This window comes from Aethalodelphis obliquidens, unplaced genomic scaffold (assembly GCF_003676395.1).
Source record: "Aethalodelphis obliquidens isolate GAN/ISIS:26980383/991018 unplaced genomic scaffold, ASM367639v1 scaffold59, whole genome shotgun sequence".
NCBI classification, from domain to species: Eukaryota; Metazoa; Chordata; class Mammalia; order Artiodactyla; family Delphinidae; genus Aethalodelphis; species Aethalodelphis obliquidens.
In genome coordinates this window covers 4,274,293-4,292,779 of record NW_020838003.1, presented here as the reverse complement: position 1 = coordinate 4,292,779, position 18,487 = coordinate 4,274,293, and the positions used below count along the sequence as shown (strand labels likewise).

At 42.4% G+C, this 18,487-nt stretch overlaps 1 protein-coding gene across 6 annotated transcripts in view; it reads left to right on the top strand.

The window, feature by feature from the left end:
- Positions 1-18,487, top strand: part of NAAA (N-acylethanolamine acid amidase) — a 48,248-nt gene that overhangs the window by 11,047 nt on the left and 18,714 nt on the right. For 4 of the 6 annotated variants that reach the window (XR_003428816.1, XM_027087464.1, XM_027087463.1 and 1 more), the window contains exons 5-10: positions 550-626; positions 3,149-3,321; positions 3,481-3,543; positions 4,295-4,361; positions 5,688-5,716; positions 9,433-9,541. Coding sequence is in view for 4 of the 6 variants with exons in the window: in XM_027087464.1 (XP_026943265.1) it covers positions 550-626; positions 3,149-3,321; positions 3,481-3,543; positions 4,295-4,361; positions 5,688-5,716; positions 9,433-9,508 (485 nt within the window). In the remaining 2 variants the exon portion in view is untranslated. Of the gene's footprint in view, positions 1-549; positions 627-3,148; positions 3,322-3,480; positions 3,544-4,074; positions 4,149-4,294; positions 4,362-5,687; positions 5,717-9,432; positions 9,542-10,168; positions 10,242-18,487 lie in introns of those variants that run through there. The other 2 variants (XM_027087461.1, XR_003428817.1) reach the window with 2 other exon arrangements.

Here is an 18,487-nt window from a genome sequence, read left to right as displayed (position 1 = left end):
GTGCACAGGCTCTAGGCGCACAGGCTTCAGCAGTTGTGGCTCACGGGCTCTAGCGCAGGCTCAGTAGTTGTGGCGCACAGGCTTAGTTGCTCCACTGCAGGTGGGATCTTCCCGGACCAGGACTCAAACCTGTGTCCCCTGCATTGGCAGGTGGATTCTTAACCACTGCGCCACCAGGGAAGCCCTTCCAAATACTGTTGGGTCACTTTTCTTATTAGCTACATAATTTCATTTTGCATGAAGTAATATAATAGAATGATTTCCTTTAACATAATTATCATTGTTTCCAGGTAAAAGACTATATACACACACATGTGAAATACATATATACACACACATACACTCACACATGTACATATACATGTTTATATGTTGCCATACAATTTGGGCTTCATCTTTGAAAATTGGTTGCTAATAAAATCACTCTTCATCCACCACCATTTCTCCCACATCAACTTGTACTATGGGAAAGAAACAAGATTTAGGAATTTTAAAACGTGGCTCTGGGGCAGCGACTCGAGCATATACTTATTGTTCCATCCTTGGCAGATAAAGGCTCGTGGTGGGAGAATATGATTGCCGCCCTTTTTCAGAGACACTCACCGGTCAGCTGGCTTATCCGCACTGTGAGTATTTTTCCTGTCGAGCCCACCTCTCCCTAATGTCATGTTCTAAACTGTGTTCATGTTGTGATGCTGTGTCGTTTAACAATGTTGTTTCTAATGTAAGAAGCTCCTGACAAGAATAAGCATTTAAAGGTTTACAAAATGCCTGTCACCTTTTTTGATAATAAGTACCAAAGATAAAGTGGGACACTAGTTAAAGTGTTAAGGACAGATTTTTATCAGTAGTACAATATTGCAATAGGGAAAAGTGTCCAGCGTGAATGGAACTTAACTTCTACTTGACTGAGTATTTTAAAAGGGAGAATGAGGGAATGGGGAGGGGGTGAGGGGAGCACAGTAGAGTCACAGAAGTGAAAAATTAGCAAAAGTAGAAAGGAGGGAGTTGTCCATGTGAAGTAAGTCAGCCTCCTACCCTCCCGCAGAGACTGCGACATAGGGGCCCTATCTTCAGGTATTAGCTGTAAAGTCTTTGGGAAGCCTTGAGTTTTTTCAGGCAGGCACTATAAGGGGGCTACAGTCATCGTAAGAACGTGGCCTTGAGCTGTCAGAAGCTGTGATAGTGTTTGTCCAAGTCTTTATAGGCTGAGGTTAAGGCATAGTTGAGAAGTGGGCTCCAGGAGCCTGGATAGAGTTCGGTCAAGAAGAGAATCTTTGTCATAGGCTAGAGTTTCCACAATAGCTAATTGAGATAAAAGAGAATATGTTTTTCTACAGATATAGATGTGCCCTCCTTTTAGAATCTCCAATTGCAGATGTCTTAATCTCCATTTGCAAGTATCTGAATTAGCAAAACAAATGCGTTAGAAGGTAGCTCTACACACAACAAAAGGAACATCAGCTTTAGGTTCGCTATTAGTCAGCAGGGTTCCAGGCCACATATAACTTGTAGTCTGACCACAGAAAGCACATTTTCAGGAGCACATCTCTGGTGAAAGGATCTGGCCCTGCCTGGGTTTAGCCTTTTTGGCCCTTCCTTGTCCTGCTCTAAATGATCAAGACCCTGTGGACTTGAAATTCTCCTAAACTTTTTTTCTTATATAAATTTTTTTATTTATTTACTTTTGGCTGTGTTGGGTCTTTGTTGCTGCGTACGGGCTTTCTCTAGTTGCGACGAGCGGGGGGCTACTCTTCGTTGCGGTGCACGGACTTCTCATCGTGGTGGCTTTTCTTGTTGCGGAACACGGGCTCTAGGCGCATGGGCTTCAGTAGTTGCAGCGCATGGGCTTCAGTAGTTGCAGCACACGGGCTCAGTAGTTGTGGCTCGTGGGCTCTAGAGTGCAGGCTCAGTAGTTGTGGCGCACAGGCTTAGTTGCTCCGCGGCATGTGGGATCTTCCCGGACCAGGGCTCGAACCCTTGTCCCCTGCATTGGCAGGCAGATTCTCAACCACTGTGCCACCAGGGAAGCCCTCTCCTAAACATTTTACTTAAATATTCCCTAAAGATGTTGACAAACTATGCATCTTTCACATATTTTTCTTTTTTTGCGGTACGCGGGCCTCTCACTGTTGTGGCCTCTCCCGTTGCGGAGCACAGGCTCCGGATACGCAGGCTCAGCGGCCATGGCTCACGGGCCCAGCCGCTCCGCGGCATGTGGGATCTTCCCGGACCGGGGCACGAACCCGTGTCCCCTGCATCGGCAGGCGGACTCTCAACCACTGCGCCACCAGGGAAGCCCTCAGTGTTTTGTTTTTGTTTTGTTTTGAAGCTGAATATTTGGAAAGTGATCCCCTTAACTATCCATGCTGCAGACCTATGGAAGTGTTGATGAAGCCCAGTTCAGCTCGATGTTCTAATGCAGCACTCCGTCTTTCATCTCCAGCCCTTTGCCAGTCTATCCCATTGAGCTACAACTCTCTTCCCCACGCCCACTCCCAACCCCACAACTGCCGTTTTCTCTGGTCTGACTTCTGTTTGTCTCTCTGACCTCAGCTCATGCGATACCTCCCTGAGGGACCTTCTCAATGGCCTGGGTAAGGATGGGTCCCCTGCTGTGACTTCCACAACATCTCCTTCTCCTGTGTTGACACTTATCACATTGTGTCACTATTGCCTGTTGGCTTGACTTTCATCTTAGGAAGTCTGGGGAGAGCAAGGACTGGGTCCATCATATTCACGGCTCTGTTCCCACAGCAGCACAGTGCCTGGAACATAACAGGCATTCAGGAAATATCTGCTAAAAGAACAAATGAATGAAGAAACATGGGGAGATCTTTGCGAGGGTGATCTGCCTCGAAATCATGCAGGCTGTGTTTGGTGAGCCGGGTCTCTTCACCAAACAGAACTTGTCAAAGTTCTCTTCTTTTGTGAGAAAAACCCTGCTGCTGTTGGCTTTCCATCGAGGCTTCTTCCGTCTCAGGAGCCCTGATGACAAGAGAATGAATGCGGTCAGAGCAGTTCAAGATTATAGCCATGGCTTAATAGAGCAGGAGAATGTGCTTTGGACCAGCTGTCCATCAGTTGGTGTGGATAACTGCCGCGTATGATGATGCTAATGCAGGTTTGTTGTTTTGTTTTTGTTCAGACCCTGAGTGAATCAGAAAACTTTGAAGCAGCTGTTTACGAATTGGCCAAGACTCCCCTTATGGCTGATGTTTATTACATTGTTGGTGGCACATTCCCCCAGGAGGGAGTGGTCATCACAAGGAACAGAGATGGCCCAGCAGACATATGGCCTCTAGATCCTTTAAATGGAGCGTGAGTAGAATTAAAGGCTCTGGTCATTTTGTATCAGTCATCTTTTTTTTTTTCCTTTAATTGGTGAAACTAGAGGTATTTTTTTATTTTTCTATACTTTTTTCTTTAGCTATGTCCCAAATGACCTTGGCTAAGACAAGGTGATGTGCTGTGTTGCAGGTGGTTCCGAGTGGAGACAAATTATGACCATTGGAAGCCAGTGCCTAAGAGAGATGACCGAAGGTAGTCTCTAAACACTTTCTGGTTTGCAGTGTTTTCTTGCTGTCAGGAGAATGTGCCCCTCTTGCTACGGGAACTGGAGAGGACTATAGGTGCTGTCCCCTCCCAGAAAATGTACCTTAGCCCTTGGCCAGGATGGGAGAGTGTGGTATGTGGTGGAGAGCATGGCAAGGAGCTTCTTGGCAGATGGCTGGGTGTTGGGAAGACAAGGTTGGTTCTGGCCTTCCGGGTCAGGAGTTCTAGATTCCAGCACTAGCTCTGCTGATGACTCACTGGGTGGCCTCTTGGGCCTCTGTTCACCCATCTGTAAAAGGAAAAGATGGAACAAGGTTCATGGTTTTCTATGTAAGACTTTTTGGGAAGGAAAACATTTCCCTGCACTTAAATAAATAAACTTTGGGGGGGCTTTAATTTCCCTTCTAATTTTGAAAATTCTATAATTATAAGTCAGTGCGTCCCCAAAAGGCAAGTAGTTGTATATTTTTCCTTGGCTTTACTGACCCGTGTGTTTGGTGGCAACTGTTCAATTCACAGAAAACATTTTCATCATCCTGGCTTCCTTGAGCAGACGGGGTTGAATTAATTCCACCATGGTAGTTTGAGACAAGGTAGCAAACATGCATGGGGGCCAGAATCTGTTTGGGGGAAAGGGAGATAATGAGGCTAGGCCTTGCATTGAGCCTGCCAAAATGAGAGCTTGTGGGATTCGGAGTTTCCTGAAGTACCGAGTGACCTTTGACCATTGTCCTTACAGAACACCTGCCATCAAAGCTCTTAATGCCACGGGCCAGGCAAACCTCAGCCTGGAGACGCTCTTTCAGGTAACTTGTGTCACGATGTCCAGCTTTTACCCAGGATGTTTGGTGTCTTTCTCAATAGTGATTCAAAAAAAAAAAAAATTCTTCCGAAATCAAGCAATATTAAAGTAGGTTTTACCTGGTTGAAAACATTTAAAAGGAAAACATTTTCTGAACTTGTAACTATTTAGGTTAAAGTATCATCTTCACCTGAGTTTTTCTGCATGTTAAAAAAAAAGCATAGTTGTAACGTGTTCATTTGTTTAAAAGAAAAAAAAGGTTTCAAAAGTCTAACTCTGTCACCCCAAGATACACTAAAGTGTTCAGTGGTTATTTTATTCCTATTGATATTCTGCATGTATTTCTCCTACCTTTTAATAGTCTTTTATTTATTATTATTATATTACTGAGGTATAGTTGGCGTACAACGTCATAAATTTCAGGTGTCCAACATAGTGATTTACAATTTTTAAAGGTTATATTCCATTTATAATTATTGTAAGATATTGACTGTATTTCCTGTGTTGTACCATATAATATATTTGTAGCTAATTTTATACATAGTAGTTTTGTTTTTGGTTTTGGTTTTTTTTCCGCTGCGTTGGGTCTTTGTTGCTGTGCACGGGCTTTCTCTAGTTGCGGCGAGCGGGGGCTACCCTTCGTTGTGGTGCGCGGGCTTCTCATTGCAGTGGCTTCTCTTGTTGTGGAGCACAGGCTCTAGGGCACATGGGCTTCAGTAGTTGTGGCACGCAGGCTCAGTAGTTGTGGCTCACAGGCTCTAGAGTGCAGGCTTAGTAGTTGTGGTGCATGGGCTTAGTTGCTCCATGGCATGTGGGATCTTCCCGGACTGGGGCTTGAACCCGTGTCCCCTGCAGTGGCAGGCAGATTCTTAACCACTGCACCACCAGGGAAGTCCCTATACATAGTAGTTTGTATCTCTTAATCCCATACCCCTAATTTGCCCCTCCCCTCCTCTTTCTCTCCCACTAGTTTGTTCTCTATATCTGTGAATCTGTTTCTCTTTGCTGTATACATTCATTTGTATTGTTTTTTAGATTCCACATATAAGTGATAGCATACAGCATTTGTCTTTCTGTCTGACTTACTTCACTAAACATATTGCCCTCCAAGTCCATCCATGTTGTGTAAATGGCAAAATTTCATTCTTTTTTGTGGCTGAGTAATATACCATTGTATATGTACACCACATCTTCTTTATCCATTCATCTGTTGATGGACGCTTAGGTTGCTTCCGTATCTTGGCTATTGTGAATAGTGTTGCTATGAACATTGGGGTGCCTGAACCTTTTCAAATTTCTAATCATTTTTAATATGATTTCTCCTGTGCAGGTTTTGTCAGTGTTTCCGGTTTATAACAAGTAAGTGACATGTTAAGCACGTCTGTTCCTACATCACCCTGGCACAGTAGACTCTCCCCTGCACTCTTTGGCTCAGCAGGGATCTGAGGGCTCCCACAGAGCAGGTTTTCTAGGTGCCGTGGCGCCGGCTGTGACAAAACAGACTCTTTGCTCTCCTGGGACCAGCATTCTACTGGCAGGGAGGGACAGATAAACAAATGTAGCAAAAGTCAGGTGAGGAGTCCATGGAGAAAAACAAAGGTGAGGAGGATAGAGTGATCTGGAAGGAGGAGGGCATGACATGCTCATCCTAAATCCGTCTGCAAGCTGGGGACCACCTTCGCCGCTTGGGAGCTCCCTAATTTCACTGTTAGTACTAAGCTTTAGATACCTTTGGCTTTCCTTTATCTTCCCCGGGGAGTTTCTGCTACCCCCGTGCTCATTTCACAGCTGATTCAGTGCCTAAGTTAATGTTTCTCTTTTAGCCTGTGTCCTTGATAGCAGCATTCTGTGAGCAATGGCTTCTCGGGTCCACAGCCTGGGATGTTACCCACCTCCTTTTTTTTGAGGTGAACCGCTGGGCCGGGCTGCCACTGCCACTACCATAGGAAGCGGTTAGTTAAACTTGAGACGCAGACCCCACCAAACTTGTACAGGAAGCTCTGAAGGTCCGCCGTCACCATCACAGCACGGCTGAATAGGCCAAGAGCCCGCACTTCGTGGCCTCATACCCCTCAAGGTGTTGCCTGATTGCCTTCTCTGTGCCCACGACCAGCTCAGTGAGGTAGGGCCTAAAATAGAAGAGGTAGCAAGTCATCACAGAGTCTTATCTCCTTCTCTTACCTCCATAAATTCCCAAACCCAGCATTTCCTACTTTCTCATCATCCTTCCTTCTTTCTTCAAGGCAAGAATATCAAAAATGGTATTCTTCAAGAAATAGCCTAATATGGATAAAACTTGTAAAGGGATTTTTAGTTTCAAATACCCAATTGATTTTTTTCTTTGAAATGATCCTCTTTCACACAAATATAAAACAGTAGTTTTCCTGACGGCCTCTAGATTACCCTTTGTATATTTGGGTGCTCTAAGATTCCTTAGGTACAATGACATTTTCAAAACTGGTGTTACTCTGTTCACTTTGCACTGTGATGGGAATATATCTCTTTGAATTTTTTTTAAGTATGTCCAGATAAAAAGATTATTGCTAAAAAATTAATTCCATAAACGATATTCTAACAGCTAAAACAATCTTCTACAGAAAAGCAAATCAGTATTTTCCCACTCAAACAAATGAGCTAGTTGGGTCACAAATGATACCTAGCACTATGCCAGTGAACTAGTTCTTTGAGGGCAGAGAGAGCAAACACAAAAGACTCTCCTGATTCGTAGCATTTATTGATTTCCTTCGTGTAAATACTCACCCTGGCCTATTTCAAGCTTACAGTTGGCTCATAAACTTCCTGCATAGTTAACCATTGACTCTCACCAGCCTGTAGGAGTTAGCTCCAACTCACCATTACCCTTTCCAGACGGGCACAATTTCGCCTTTTTAATAGTCATTTAAAAAATAGTTAGGGCTTCCCTGGTGGCGCAGTGGTTGAGAGTCCGCCTGCCGATGCAGGGGACACGGCTTCGTGCCCCGGTCCGGGGAGATCCCACATGCCGCGGAGCGGCTGGGCCCGTGAGCCATGGCCGCTGAGCCTGCGCGTCCGGAGCCTGTGCTCCGCAACGGGAGAGGCCACAACAGTGAGAGGTCCGTGTACTGTAAAAAAAAAGAAAAAAAAAAAAAAAAAAAGTTAACCTATTTTTGTGTTCTTATAGTTTTTTAAATAGTTATATAAATGATAAATATTTCATTTAAAGATTAATAGTATAATCAAATAGTTTTTTTAATATTTATTTTAATAAAGCATTTTCCATGCTGTGAACAGCCCTTATAATTTTAAATAGCTGCATCATAACCAATTGAATGTAGTATAATTGGATTAAACATTCTCCAGTTGTTAGTTTATCCTCTATTAAGACTCTGAAATAAATATATTTGTACATTTCCCCCGTTTTTGTATTATTTTCCTTGGCTGAATTCACAGAAGTAGGATTACTGAGTTAAAGGCTATGAATGTTTAAATGGCAAATGTTTTGTCGAAATAGAATTGTCAGAAGTTATAAACAGTTTACCAAGAAGCATTTTTCTTTATTGTATAATTGAAAACCCAGCAGGATCTACATTTAAATGATTATCACCAGTGAACCAGAAATAACACAGATCCCAGGCCTTTTACATGTAATGATTACCATCAGCTACGTCCGTTCAGTGTGTGAGGCTAATATTTAGAAATGTCTGAACAGAAGCAAGGATCTCTATGCTGCCCCCCTGTGCTGTGCTACAAAATTACAGCCCCCTGCAGTGGAGCTCCATCCTCTGCTGTGGCTATAAGCAGAGACAGTATTAAAACAGTGATGGAGAACAGAATTATGACTAAAGGGCTTCCCTGGTGGTGCAGTGGTTAAGAATCCGCCTGCCAATGCAAGGGACACGGGTTTCAGCCCTGGTCCAGGAAGATCCCACATGCCACGGAGCAACTAAACCCCTGCACCACAAATATTGAGCCTGCACTCTAGAGCCTGCGAGCCACAACTACTGAAGCCCGCACACCTAGAGCCCATGCTTCACAACAAGAGAAGCCACCGCAATGAGAAGCTGGCAACGAAGAGTAGCCCACGCTCGCCGCAACTACAGAAAGCCCGCCCGCAGCAATGAAGACCCAACACAGCCAAAAATAATAAATTTTTTGAAAAATTTAAAAAAGAATTATGACTAAAGTAAATAAGCAGCTGAGGGCCTGTTCAGGGAACCTTCGTTCCCCTTGACAAGCTTTGCATGTTCTCATAGTGCTGTCTTCAGCCCAGTGTTTGATTCAGCTGTGGGGTGCCAGTGCCTATTCCTAAACTGCCCCACTCCCAATGCTTTGAGCAGGCAACCCAGCTGGTGTCTGGGGCAAAAGGTAGTCGAAGGGAGTGAAGGGTAGGAGCCTCAGTGTGTATGTGCATGCGTATGTGCATGTGCACAAGTTATTTGGGTCTCTTGCTCTGCAGAATGTTGAGTAAGTGACATTGTACTTTTCATCCTTAGATCTGGGCCAGTGGACCCCCTGTCTTGATCCCTGAGCTTTCGGGTCCCCACTCTGGCCTTCCTCTGACTCTCCTATGATATAAGGAATCCACTCAGAGTCTGGCCCAAGTACCCAGAACCCTGGAATTCTCGTCCTGAACAGCGCCCAAGCCATTTCCAGGGCCTGTGTGGTCCACTTCCCTGGGTGGTGTTCTCCTGGTGGCGGTGTGCAGCCTTCATGGACGTCCTGTGCCTGGTGGTGGCCAAGGGATGGCTGTTTGCTGGGGGTGGTGCATGAAGCCTAGATGAGCGTCCACATATGTGCCATTTGTGGGGTAGGCAGAGCAGGGCTGCAGGCCAAGGCCAGCTCTCCCTCATTGCCACAGTGTGGAACTCTGGGGAGTCTGAGAATGTTGAACTTGGCCTTCCACAGTGTTGTCAAAATAGGAAAGAACACTTAGTGTGGTTGCTTGAATTATAACTTAAATAGCCTGACATAGGTGGGTCTCTGTCTGTATTCTTGTCCTGGGTCCCAAGTATTAGGAAAAGAGCTTGGGATTTTTCTTCCCCTCTTTGGAATATTAGAGAAAATGATGTATATGTTAAAATTCCTCTCATTTTCAGCTACACAATTTATACTACGGTAATGAGTGCTGCCAGCCCAGACAAGTACATGACTAGGATCAGAAACCCGAGTTAAAAGCAGAAGAGCGAATTCACCTATGCTATGAAGGTTTGCTAAAGTTTTTTTTGCGGGGGAGGGCAGCGGTTAGGGATGGGGGAAGGAGGACATAGGCTGGTATTTCTCCTAGAAGATAGTAGCATCCTTAACATTTATACCTACATAATATTTTCTGACAGGCATTGAGTGTATGGTTGTTATTTGTGTCATGTTAATGTCACTCTTAAGTATTTATTTTGAATTGTTCGTATGAAAGCTAGTCTTCTGGTGCTCAGTGCGCTTTGCCCCTGATTAAAACCTGCTTTCAGGGCAAAGCGTTACCTCTCCACTTACGCAGAGGGGCAAATATCTGGTAAGACTTACATGTCTCCGAAGTCACAGTGAGGCAGGCCCAGCTCCTTTGCAGGATCAGACAGACAATGAAGGACCCAGGACACTCAAAATTTATTTCAGGCATCAGTGAGGCCATAGGTGAGAGGAAAGACATGAGGAAAAAAGCAGGAGTCCCTTCTGCTGTCCCTGTAATCAAATCATCTTGGCAGCCACCTATTGACAGGCCACCTTTTCCTATTGCAGGGATCGCCTGGAGTTTATAAGCCTAGCCTGATGTTTTGTTCATTCACTTACGGGGATGTTTAAAATCAGTGTTTAAATTAAGCGCTTTTTTTCCCCTTACAGATGATCTTTTTAAATGAAATTTTTGAAGAGCTGCACTTTAAAAAATAAAGTGAAAAGATTATATTTTATGACCGATACAGGCTCTTTCCTCATTAAACTTCTCAACATTGTGAAGTGGGGGCAGGAGGATGAGTTTGGAGTGTGTTGTGGTAAAGTGGGGTGATAGCTGTTCTCATTCACCTTCCTTCAGGGCTTGCCTTGGCCGTCTCTTAGCTTCTTCTGTTCTGGCTTTAACAACTCAAAGATAATCGGTCTCAGAGGGCGAGCCATATCCTCGGGCTTTATTCCCAGCTTCTCACCATTACTTAACAGCTATTTTGTCATACCTGAGTGTATAAAGAAATGAGCGGGCAAGACCTCTTTGTTCATTATGAAGTGCTTCTGGAAGAGTCTGCCAAACTTAAATAAAATTAACAACAGTTATTATTACGCAAAGATGAGTTTAGCAGAGGGAATAGCAGACGAATTACAATTCGGGACAAGCAAACCATGGCGAACCATAGGCAAATCTGAGGAACAAAGGGAAGGTTAGCTTTTATTGGAATCTGGGAGGAAACCGGCGAGTGTTGTTTTGAACAAAAGTTCATTAGAGGAGAACAAGAGTTCAGGGTTGTTGCAGTTTCACATTGGTTGCAAGTGATGGTCCATTTGCTGTTACTGAGAAATGCAAACGTAAAATAGATAGCTAGTGGGAAGAAGCCGCATAGCACAGGGAGATCAACTCGGTGCTTTGTGACCACCTAGAGGGGTGGGAGGGAGGGAGGGAGACGCAAGAGGGAAGAGATATGGGAACATATGTGTATGTATAACTGATTCACTTTGTTATAAAGCAGAAACTAACACACCATTGTAAAGCAATTATACTCCAAGAAAGATGTAAAAAAATACAAAATAATTTTTTTTAAAAAGTTAAAGAAAATAAATAAACAGCATTGCTCTAGTAACAAACAAACAAAGAAAAATCTTTCTTCCTGCTGGCTGTGTAAGTTGAAACCAAGGGTAAGAACTCTCCTTCCGTGGCTTTCCCACTCCATTTAAAATCAAGTATGCTTTATCCATTTTCACATTTCTCCTCTTTGATCAAGATCTTTCTCTGAAAGCATAACTGATGCAGCATCAGGTTGATTTTTTTTCTTTTGGTTGAAATATTTTTGTCTGTGTCCCTCATCGCTGGAAAGGACCTTTCCTGGGAGTTTTGTTGGGAAGAAAGAGCAAGTAGCATTTGGAAACCGCAGGGCCACATCTGAGCAACACGGAAGGTACAAGGAGGAGCTCTCAGGCATCTCCCATTCTTAACTTATGTCTTATCGAGGTTCTAAGCCTTGGAGATCATCTCAAAGCACTGAGCTGACATAATACTGTTTGGTGCATCATTTCTGCAGATGTTTGACAGGCAACAGGTACAAAGGTTTTTTTTTTCTTTTTTTTTTTTCTTTTTACATCTTTATTGGAGTATCATTGCTTTACAATAGTGTGTTTCCGCTTTACAACAAAGTGAATCAGTTATATGTATGTTCCCATATCTCTTCCCTCTTGAATCTCCCTCCCTCCCACCCTCCCTATCCCACCCCTCTAGGTGGTCACAAAGCACCGAGCTGATCTCCCTGTGCTATGCGGCTGCTTCCCACTAGCTATCTATTTTACGTTTGGTAGTGTATATATGTCCATGCCTCTCTCTCACTTTGTCACAGCTTACCCTTCCCCCGCCCCATATCCTCAAGTCCATTCTCTAGTAGGTCTGTGTCTTTATTCCCCTCTTACCCCTAGGTTCTTCATGACATTTTTTTTTCTTAGATTCCGTATATATGTGTTAGCATACGGTATTTGTCTTTCTCTTTCTGACTTACTTCACTCTGTATGACGAACTCTAGGTCCATCCACCTCACTACAAATAACTCAATTTCGTTTCCTTTTATGGCTGAGTAATATTCCATTGTATATATGTGCCACATCTTCTTTATCCATTCATCCAATGATGGACACTTAGGTTGCTTCCATGTCCTGGCTATTGTAAATAGAGCTGCAATGAACATTTTGGTACATGACTCTTTTTGAATTACGGTTTTCTCAGGGTATATGCCCAGTAGTGGGGTTGCTGGGTCATATGGTAGTTCTATTTGTAGTTTCTTAAGGAACCTCCATACTGTTCTCCATAGTGGCTGTACCAATTCACATTCCCACCAGCAGTGCAAGAGTGTTCCCTTTTCTCCACACCCTCTCCAGCATTTATTGTTTCTAGATTTTTTGATGATGGCCATTCTGACTGGTGTGAGATGATATCTTATTGTAGTTTTGATTTGCATTTCTCTAATGATTAGTGATGTTGAGCATTCTTTCATGTGTTTGTTGGCAGTCTGTATATCTTCTTTGGAGAAATGTCTATTTAGGTCTTCTGCCCATTTTTGGATTGGGTTGTTTGTTTTTTTGATATTGAGCTGCATGAGCTGCTTGTAAATTTTGGAGATTAATCCTTTGTCAGTTGCTTCATTTGCAAATATTTTCTCCCATTCTGAGGGTTGTCTTTTGGTCTTGTTTATGGTTTCCTTTGCTGTGCCAAAGCTTTGAAGTTTCATTAGGTCCCATTTGTTTATTTTTGTTTTTATTTCCATTTCTCTAGGAGGTGAGTCAAAAAGGATCTTGCTGTGATTTATGTCAGAGTGTTCTGCCTATGTTTTCCTCTAAGAGTTTGATAATTTCTGGCCTTACATTTAGGTCTTTAATCCATTTTGAGCTTATTTTTGTGTATGGTGTTAGGGAGTGTTCTAATCTCATACTTTTACATGTACCTGTCCAGTTTTCCCAGCACCACCTATTGAAGAGGCTGTCCTTTCTCCACTGTACATTCCTGCCTCCTTTATCAAAGATAAGGTGACCATATGTGTGTGGGTTTATCTCTGGGCTATCTATCCTGTTCCATTGATCTGTCTTTCTGTTTTGGTGCCATTACCATACTGTCTTGATTACTGTAGCTCTGTAGTATAGTCTGAAGTCAGGGAGCCTGATTCCTCCAGCTCCATTTTTCGTTCTCAAGATTGCTTTGGCTATTAGGGGTCTCTTGTATTTCCATACAAATTGTGAAATTTTTTGTTCTAGTTCTGTGAAAAATGCCAGTGGTAGTTTCATAGGGATTGCATTGAATCTGTAGATTGCTTTGGGTAGTAGAGTCATTTTCACAATGTTGATTCTTCCAATCCAAGAACATGGTATATCTCTCCATCTATTTGTATCATCTTTAATTTCTTTCATCAGTGTCTTATAATTTTCTGCATACAGGTCTTTTGTCTCCTTAAGTAGGTTTATTCCTAGATATTTTATTCTTTTTGTTGCAATGGTAAATGGGAGTGTTTTCTTAATTTCACTTTCAGATTTTTCATCATTAGTGTATAGGAATGCAAGAGATTTCTGTGCATTAATTTTGTATCCTGCTACTTTACCAAATTCATTGATTAGCTCTAGTAGTTTTCTGGTAGCATCTTTAGGATTCTCTATGTATAGTGTCATGTCATCTGCAGACAGTGACAGCTTTACTTCTTCTTTTCCGATTTGGATTCCTTTTATTTCCGTTTGTTCTCTGATTGCTGTGGCTAAAACTTCCAAAACTATGTTGAATAAGTGTGGTGAGAGTGGGCAACCTTGTCTTGCTCCTGATCTTAGTGGAAGTGGTTTCAGTTTTTCACCATTGAGGATGATGTTGGCTATGGGTTTGTCATATATGGCCTTTATTATGTTGAGGAAAGTTCCCTCTTTGCCTACTTTCTGCAGGGTTTTTATCATAAATGGGTGTTGAATTTTGTTGAAAGCTATCTCTGCATCTATTGAGATGATCATATGGTTTTTCTCCTTTAATTTGTTAATATGGTGTATCACGTTGATTGATTTGCGTATATTGAAGAATCCTTGCATCCCTGGGATAAATCCCACTCGATCACGGTGTATGATCCTTTTAATGTGCTGTTGGATTCTGTTTGCTAGTATTTTGTTGAGGATTTTTGCATCTATCTGCATCAGTGTTATTGGCCTGTAGTTTTCTTTCTTTGTGACATCTTTGTCTGGTTTTGGTATCAGGGTGATGGTGGCCTTGTAGAATGAGTTTGGGAGTGTTCCTCCCTCTGCTATATTTTGGAAGAGTTTGAGAAGGTTAGGTGTTAGCTCTTCTCTAAATGTTTGATAGAATTCGCCTGTGAAGCCATCTGGTCCTGGACTTTCGTTTGTTGGAAGATTTTTAATCAGAGTCAATTTCAGTGCTTGTGATTGGTCTGTTCATATTTTCTGTTTCTTCCTGATTCAGTCTTGGCAGGTTATGCATTTCTAAGAATTTGTCCATTTCTTCCAGATTGTCCATTTTATTGGCATAGAGTTGCTTGTAGTAATCTCTCATGATCTTTTGTATTTCTGCAGTGTCAGTTGTTACTTCTCCTTTTTCATTTCTAATTCTATTGATTTGAGTCTTCTCCCTTATTTTCTTGATGAGTCTGGCTAATGGTTTATCAATTTTGTTTATCTTCTCAAAGAACCAGCTTTTAGTTTTATTGATTTTTGCTATTGTTTCCTTCATTTCTTTTTCATTTAGTTCTGATCTGATCTTTACAATTTCTTTCCTTCTGCTAACTTTGGGGTTTTTTTTGTTCTTCTTTCTCTAATTGATTTAGGTGGATGGTTAGGTTGTTTATTTGAGATGTTTCCTGTTTCTTAAGGTAGGATTGTATTGCTATATACTTCCCTCTTAGAACTGCTTTTGCTGCATCCCATAGGTTTTGGGTCGTCGTGTCTCCATTGTCATTTGTTTCTAGGTATTTTTTGATTTCCTCTCTGATTTCTTCAGTGATCACTTCGTTATTAAGTAGTATATTGTTTAGCCCCCATGTGTTTGTATTTTTTACAGATCTTTTCCTGTAATTGATATCTATTCTCATAGCATTGTGGTCGGAAAAGATACTTGATACAACTTCAATTTTCTTAAATTTACCAAGGCTTGATTTGTGACCCAAGATACGATCTATCCTGGAGAATGTTCCATGAGCACTTGAGAAAAATGTGTATTCTGTTGTTTTTGGATGGAATGTCCTATAAATATCAATTAAGTCCATCTTGTTTAATGTATCATTTAAAGCTTGTGTTTTCTTATTTATATTCATTTTGGATGATCTGTCCATTGGTGAAAGTAGGGTGTTAAAGTCCCCTACTATGAATGTGTTACTGTCAATTTCCCCTTTTATGGCTGTTAGTATTTGCCTTATGTATTGAGGTGCTCCTATGTTGGGTGCATAAATGTTTACAATTGTTATATCTTCTTCTTGGATCGATCCCTTGATCAGTATGTAGTGTCCTTCTTTGTCTCTTGTAATAGTCTTTATTTTAAAGTCTATTTTGTCTGATATGAGAATTGCTACTCCAGCTTTCTCTTGATTTCCATTTGCATGGGATATCTTTTTCCATCCCCTCACTTTCAGTCTGTATACGTCCCTAAGTCTGAAGTGGGTTTCTTGTAGACAGCATATATGTGGGTCTTGTTTTTGTATCCATTCAGCCAGTCTGTGTCTTTTGGTGGGAGCATTTAATCCATTTACATTTAAGGTAATTATTGATATGTATGTTCCTATTCCCATTTTTTTCATTGTTCTGGGTTTGTTATTGCAGGTCTTTTCCTTCTCTTGTGTTTCTTGCCTAGAGAAGTTCCTTTAGCATTTGTTGTAAAGCTGGTTTGGTGGTGCTGAACTCTCTCAGCTTTTGCCTGTCTGTAAAGGTTTTAATTTCTCCATCAAATTTGAATGAGATCCTTGCTGGGTAGAGTAATCTTGGTTGTAGGTTTTTCTCCTTCATTACTTTATATATGTCCTGCCACTCCCTTCTGGCTTGCAGTTTCTGCTCAAAGATTAGCTGTTAACCTTATGGGGATTCCCTTGTGTGTTTTCCCTTGCTGCTTTTAATATGTTTTCCCTTGCTGCTTTTAATATGTTTTCTTTGTATTTAATTTTTGACAGTTTAATATTTGTCTTAGCATGTTTCTCCTTGGATTTATCCTGTATGGGACTCTCTGTGCTTCCTGGACTTGATTAACTATTTCCTTTCCCATATTAGAGGAGTTTTCCTCTATAATCTCTTCAGATATTTTCTCAGTCACTTTCTTTTTCTCTTCTTCTTCTGGGACCCCTATAATTCGAATGTTGATGCATTTAATGTTGTCCCAGAGGTCTCTGAGACTGTCCTCAGTTCTTTTCATTCTTTTTTCTTTATTCTGCTCTGCAGTAGTTATTTCCACTATTTTATCTTCCAGGTCACTTATCCATTCTTCTTCCTCAGTTATTCTGCTATTGCTCCCTTCTAGAGTATTTTTAATTTCATTTATTGTGTTGTTCATCATTATTTGTTTCATCTTTAGTTCTTCTAGGTCCTTATTAAATGTTTCTTGCATTTTCTCTATTCTGTTTCCAAGATTTTGGATTATCTTTACTATCGTTATTCTGAATTCTTTTTCAGGTAGACGGCCTATTTCCTCTTCATTTGTTAGGTATGGTGGGTTTTTATCTTGTTCCTTCATCTGCTGTGTGTTTTTCTGTCTTCTCATTTTGCTTATCTTACTGTGTTTGGGATCTCCTTTTTGCAGGCTGCAGGTTTGTAATTCCCGTTGTTTTTGGTGTCTGTCCCTAGTGGCTAAAGTTGGTTCAGTGGGTTGTGTAGGCTTCCTGGGGGAGGGGACTAGTGCCTGTGTTTTGGTGGATGAGGCTGGATCTTGTCTTTCTGGTGGGCAGGTCCATGTCTGGTGGTGTGTTTTGGGGTGTCTGTGGCCTTATGATTTTAGGCAGCCTCTCTGCTAATGGGTGGGGTTGTGTTTCTGTCTTGCTAGTTGTTTGGCATAGGGTGTCCAGCACTGTAGCTTGCTGGTCATTGAGTGAAGCTGGGTGTTGGTGTTGAGATGGAGATCTCAGGGAAATTTCTGCCATTTGATATTACATGGAGCTGGGAGGTCTCCTGTGGACCAGTGTCCTGAAGTTGGCTCTCCCATCTCAGAGGCAGAGCCCTGACTCCTGGCTGCAGCACCAAGAGCCTTTCATCCACACGGCTCAGAATAAAAGGGAGAAAAAGTAGAAAGAAAGAAAGGAGGGAAGGGAGGGAGGGAGGAAGGAAGGAAGGAAGGAAGGGAGGGAAAGAAAAAGAAAGAGAAAGAAAGAAAGGATAAAAAAATAAAGTAAGGTAAAATAAAATAAAGTTATTAAAATAAAGAATAAAAAATAATTATTAAGAAAACAATTTTTTTAAAAAGTAAAAAAAAAAAAGGATGGACAGAACCCTAGGACAAATGGTGAAAGCAAAGCTATACAGACAAAATCTCACACAGAAGCATACACATACACACTCACAAAAAGAGAAAAAGGGGAAAAAATAATAAATCTTGCTCTCAAAGCCCACCTCCTCAATTTGGGATGATTCGTTGTCTATTCAGGTATTCCACAGATGCAGGGTACATCAAGTTGATTGTGGAGCTTTAATCCGCTGCTCCTGAGGCTGCTGGGAGGGATTTCCCTTTCTCTTCTTTGTTCTCACAGCTCCCAGGGGCTTAGCTTTGGATTTGGCCCCGCCTCTGCGTGTAGGTCGCTGGAGGGCGTCTCTTCTTAGCTCAGACAGGACTGGGTTAAAGGAGCAGCTGCTTCGGGGGCTCTGGCTCACTCAGGCCGGTGGGGAGGGAGGGGTACGGAGTGCGGGGCGGGCCTGCGGCGGCAGAGGCCGACATGACGTTGCACCAGCCTGAGGCACACCGTGCGTTCTCTCGGGGAAGTTGTCCCTGGTTCCCGGGACCCTGGTAGTGGCGGGCTGCACAGGCTCCCCGGAAGGGGGGTGTGGAGTGTGACCTGTGCTCGCACGCAGTCTTCTTGGTGGCGGCAGCAGCAGCCCTGGCGTCTCATGCCTGTCTCTGGGGTCCGTGCTGATAGCCGCGGCTCGCACCCGTCTCTGGAGCTCCTTTAAGCAGCACTCTTTATCCCCTCTCCTCCGGTACAAAGTTTTAAAATGATTATACAAGTCAAAATTAAAAGTAATATGACAAATCCAGTTTGTATAATTGTCCTAAAGATTGAAGGACCATGGGGAATCAGTTGAAACTTGTAATCAGTGTACCTGTTCCCTGATTTTATGTAATTGAGTTTCTCCTTCCCCAAAGGAAATTATCCATGTGCAACAAGTTGTTCTTGCTGCCAGCACATACTACCTTGTTCTGCTAGGAGTTAGCTAAGGGCAATTTGTCTAATACCACCTTAGCTAAGGAATTGTGGAATTAATTAAAGATACCTCAGCTAAAATTGGAGCAGAGGAAGACCTGTAGGG